This window comes from Rana temporaria, chromosome 2 (assembly GCF_905171775.1).
Source record: "Rana temporaria chromosome 2, aRanTem1.1, whole genome shotgun sequence".
NCBI classification, from domain to species: domain Eukaryota; kingdom Metazoa; phylum Chordata; class Amphibia; order Anura; family Ranidae; genus Rana; species Rana temporaria.
In genome coordinates, this window is record NC_053490.1 from 50,948,172 (window position 1) to 50,953,171 (window position 5,000).

The 5,000-nt window shown below is 36.3% G+C and overlaps 1 protein-coding gene across 1 annotated transcript in view; it reads right to left on the reverse strand.

Moving 5' to 3' along the window:
* Positions 1–3,474: 3,474 nt before the first annotated feature.
* LOC120928203 (P2X purinoceptor 7-like) overlaps positions 3,475–5,000 on the reverse strand; it is a 2,072-nt gene continuing 546 nt past the window's right edge. The window contains exons 2-3 of the mRNA XM_040339312.1: positions 3,756–4,126; positions 3,475–3,664 (exon numbers count right to left, since the gene is read on the reverse strand). Of these exons, the coding sequence (XP_040195246.1) occupies positions 3,475–3,664; positions 3,756–4,126 (561 nt within the window). The remainder of the gene's footprint in view (positions 3,665–3,755; positions 4,127–5,000) is intronic.

The following is a 5,000-nucleotide window of genomic DNA, read 5'->3' on the forward strand; positions in this document are numbered from 1 at the left end:
TTTGTCAAAAATTAGCATATGTGTATTGTTTATAATTTGTTCATTCTTTCTCTCTCTCTTTCTCTCTCTTTTTTCTCTCCTCTCTCTTATCTTTCTCTCTCCTATCTTTCTCTCTTTTTTCTCTCCTCTATTTCTCTCTCCTCTCCCTCTTTTTCTCTCTCCCTCTCTTTTTCTCTCTCCTCTTTATCTCTTTTTCTATCCTCTCTCCTCTCTTTCTCAATTGTTTTATCCTCTCTCCTCTCTTTCTCTATTTTTCTGTCTCTCCTCTCTTTCTCTCTTTTTCTATCCTCTAAATATCTTTTTCAATTTCTTTTTTTATTGTGTTAAATATTTATGATCAAACTATTGTAAATTTATTGTATTTTTTGTTTGTTTTATTTTCCCAATAAAGATTACTTTAAATATATTTTTTATGCATTTGTCTTTTTAAAAATTTAATGGAGGGTGAGGCTGGAGGGTGAGTGGGATGGAGGAAGAGCGGAGAGGCGATATAGAGGGTGAAAGGGGATGTTGGAGAGGGGAGAGGGTATATAGATGGGTGTGAGAGTGATTAGAGATGGGAGGGGGATAAGGTAGTCATTTGGGCCGGAGAGTGGGAGGAATGTTGAGAAAGAGGTGAGTAGAGGAAATGGGGAAAAGAAGATAGACTTGTTCAATTCTCCAATAGTATTTGATTATAATTTTTTAACATGAAATTATTATGTATCCAGTAGATATGCCTGTATGCTTTGGAAGATATTGCCCAAACATGACCGGAAAAGATGTTCAAGGAAATAAAATCAGTTATTTCACATTTCCAAAGGAAGATGTTCGCATACAACTTTGGTTACAAAATGCAGGGATGGAGCCAGGAATGGTTGAGGAGTATATACCCATAATCAAAAACGACTTGCACTCTGAAAACTATCGATTATGTTCTGCACACTTTGAAGCACAAGCAATTAAAATGCGTGGGACACAAAGAAGACTCAGCCCGGAAGCGGTACCTACCATCTTTACCGATGTTGCTACACCCAGACATAACGGAAAGAAGTGGTTGAACAGACTAAAAAAATTATGGACAAGAGAAGGAATGAGGGGCATTACCGATACAACTGGGTTGGGAACAGCAAGTTGTTCATGTAATTGTCACATTTCTGGTCAATTACAACATGTTGTCCAAATGGAAGTCAGCACGCAAACTACCCAAAATTCTGCCGATTTTATTCCCTCTGAACCATGTTGTTTCAAGATTGCCAGCCCACGAGCCGTGAGTTTGGATCACGCCTACTTTAGTAAAGAGGAATGTCCCATGTCACCAACAGTAATGTCTACACCGGTTAGTCATGCAATGTTCCCTGCAGTGCAACCACTGATTGATATTTCTCCCTCAACGTCAATCGCTTCTCCCCCTTCAAAAAGACCGAGAAGAACACAGTCAATTTTACACACATATCTAGAATCACCACAAATTATGAGTAAAAGAAGATTGAATTATGAGGATGATCCGAGCTTTCACGAATCTGATTGTGAAACTCCACTGAAAAATGATGAAAGTTTTTGTGAGAGTATAGATGAAATTGAAATTGAAATTGAACAAACAATACCACTTCCCCAACGTTTGGTCAAAGAAAAAAAGTTTATTGTTTTTGAAAGTTGTTTAGACGAACTTCTCTACTCTATTGTTTGCCCTGAGGATGGTTGCTTATGCAAAATTCAACATTTGGAAAAACAAACCATCGGTACCATGCTATCAGTGTTCTCCACCTGTACCGACAATCATCATTTAAAGCTTTGGGATAGTCAGCCAAAAATTAAAAATTACTGTGCAGGTAATATATTGATGGCAGGTGCCATCACTGTCTGCGGAGGTAGCTATGCCAAAGTCCGTGAAATGTTTGATCTTTGCGGCATAGCTATCTTCGGTAAAACGGCTTTCTATCGCTCTCAAAATAACTTTATCTTCAAAGCCATTGATGTCAGCTGGGAAGAAAACAAAGAGGATGTAACTATTGAGATAGATAACAGACCGCTCTACCTAATTGGTGATGGGCAATGTGACAGCCCAGGCTTCTCCGCCAAGTACTGTACTTACACGTTCATGGAGAAAGATTCTAAAAAAGTTGTTGACTTTGAGTTGGTGCAGGTGACGCAAACAACTTCTTCAGTTGCGATGGAGAAGTTGGGTTTTAAAACATGTTTAGATCGCATATTGGAAAATGATTTGGATATTCAATTTGTGGGAACGGATAGGCACACTGGAATTCGAAAATTACTTAGAACCGATGAAAAATATAAAAATATTTGTCACCAATTCGACTTATGGCATTATGTAAAAAGTTTCCGTAAAAAATTGAATTTAATTGCAAGAAAAAAGGTCAATGAAGAGATAGTGCCATGGATTAAATCCATTCAGAATCATTTGTACTACTGTAGTAGTCATTGTAACGGAAATGAACAGGTTTTCAAAACCGTTTGGCAATCAATACTACATCATGTACTGGATGAGCATGAATGGGAAATCGATAATGTAAAGTACAAATGCTTACATCATCCTATCAGTGTGGAAGACCATCCTATTACCTGGTTAAACCGAAATTCACCTGCATACACAGCATTGTCAACAATTGTTCTCGATGGCCAACTGGAGAAGGACCGAAAACATCTAACTTTTTTCTGTCAGACCGGGATTCTAGAGACATACCACAGTATGATTCTCAAATTTCGGCCAAAAAGATTACACTACAAATTTGATTCTATGGAAGCAAGAACAAAATTGGCAGCTTTATGCCACAATCACAATGTGATGCGGAAACCCGCTCTGACAAAAAAAAAGGATGAAAGCGGTCAAGATGTTTTTGTAGAAAGGAAAAATGTTGAATTTCCAAAAGGTCGAAAACAGTGGATCGTGCGTAACGTCTACGAAAAGATGGACAACAGCTATGCTTTCAAAGTGATGGAGGACATGATAAGGATTGTCGATGGAACCATAACAAGTGCTTGGTTACCCAAAAATCCAAATATGCCTAAAAACATTGCGCCAATTGAGATGCCAGAAAAAAGTCTTCTTGTCAAAGAACACATGACAAGATTTCTGAAAAGAAAGCAATAAAAAAATTTTTTTTACAACCTAAGTAAAGAAAACATAGGTGACCATTGATATTTTTTTTAACCTACTATTTATTTTTAAGAGTTGTGTATTATTGTTATTTTTATATTAAATTTTTTTTATGTGTTTTTTTTTTTTTATTAAATAAAAGTTGTTCCATGCAAAATACTGTTTTGATCTTTTCTATTTTTCTTACGTAAGATGTTAAATAACTGATGACAAATATAAAAACATTACTAAAAATTTCATACATTAAAAAAAACAAAAACAATATTATTAAACCCAAAAAAATATTTATTTTATTTTAATTATAGGAAAAAAAATTATATAAAATACAATTCAACAAACCAAACAAAAATTATTTTAAATCTAATAAACTTTTAAATTTAATGGAATGCCATTTGGGAGGCGTCGTAATCATCTGAGTACATGAAACCGACATATGACCCATTTGGATCTGGAAATGCCTCTCTAATTGAATTCACAACACAAGATGGGATGACTTTCCGGTTGCCTTTCCCAAGAAAGCCATAAATCCACCCAATAAAAGCACGATATGCAGTTTTCCTTAGTCGCCTTTAAAAAAATAAAAAAATATTAGTATATTAAATTAAATGCTAGCAAACATGAATACATTTCTCATTCGAATATATTAGGTAAAATATACCTATTGTTGTCTGCATCAATTATAGGTCTTTCTTGTTGGTGGATTGCCATGTAAACGATGTAAACAGGTGTATGAGTAGTAAATTGTGTTATGAAGACAGGGGCTGCTGTCATGCAATTCAATCCCTCTGGAATATTTGCTTCAACTATTGGAAGTTCTCTACAGCAAACAGATTCAATCTGTGTAGGCATTGGGATACAACAATTACACCGACACCATGTTGTGTTTCCTATCCTCTCGTCAGGACTGTCTTCACTTTGAGAAGCAGAAAATGGTAGAACAGTTATTGGTGCCCGTGGATTATCCTGGAATGCCTGGTCATTAGCATTGGAAGCATAGCTCTCTAATAACTGAGAAACTATTATAGCTCTCTGAAATACATAATAAATATTTAGATGAATAGATAATTCAAATTTATCGTGCATTTGTCTGTGATTTTTAAATATAATGAGCAGTCTTTTTAATAAAATTTGTAAAAAAATATAAAATAAATTACAATCTTTAAAAAAAAAAAGGTATTTTTGATATTGATATTTATAATATTAAAACCTGTCAAAAATAATGAATGATATAGAACAAGTTTTGCAAATTTTTTTTGAAGAGTAGGGGACTTGTTAGCCAGTCGAGGGCCACAATGAGCGGACAGGGCAGATAAGAGGTCACAGCCACTATATAGGGACTACAATACGCACTGATGGAAGGGTTACAATTATCTTATGTTTATTCATATTTGAGGTGGGCTGGAGTATACACACAACTAACACTCTATAGCAGGGATCCTCAAACTACGGCCCTCCAGCTGTTGCGGAACTACAAATCCCATGAGCCATTCACATTCTCTGACATTCACAGATATGACTAGGCATGATGGTAATTGTAGTTCCTGAACACCTGGAGGGCCGTAGTTTGAAGACCCCTGCTCTATAGGGTTGAATTGAGGGTCCAATTTGGTCGGACTGATCGTGTGAATAAGGCCTAGGGCTACTTTTAAAATGTTGTGCTGAGTTTTAGCTACACCACGTTTGCAGTACAGTCCTCTTGTGTCTATCCTCCGGGTTATCTGAGCTTTGCTATAGAGTCCACCTGTGGCAAATGCTGACGCTGTAGAGGAAGCATCGGTTTATGGGGAACACTCAAGCTTTGTTATGGCATTTCAAATGCTGCAATCTGGGCTTGCCAACACGCCGTTAAATTACAGTATGTCAAAGGCCAAATCACAGGGCTTCTCGGATAAAGTGGCCGATT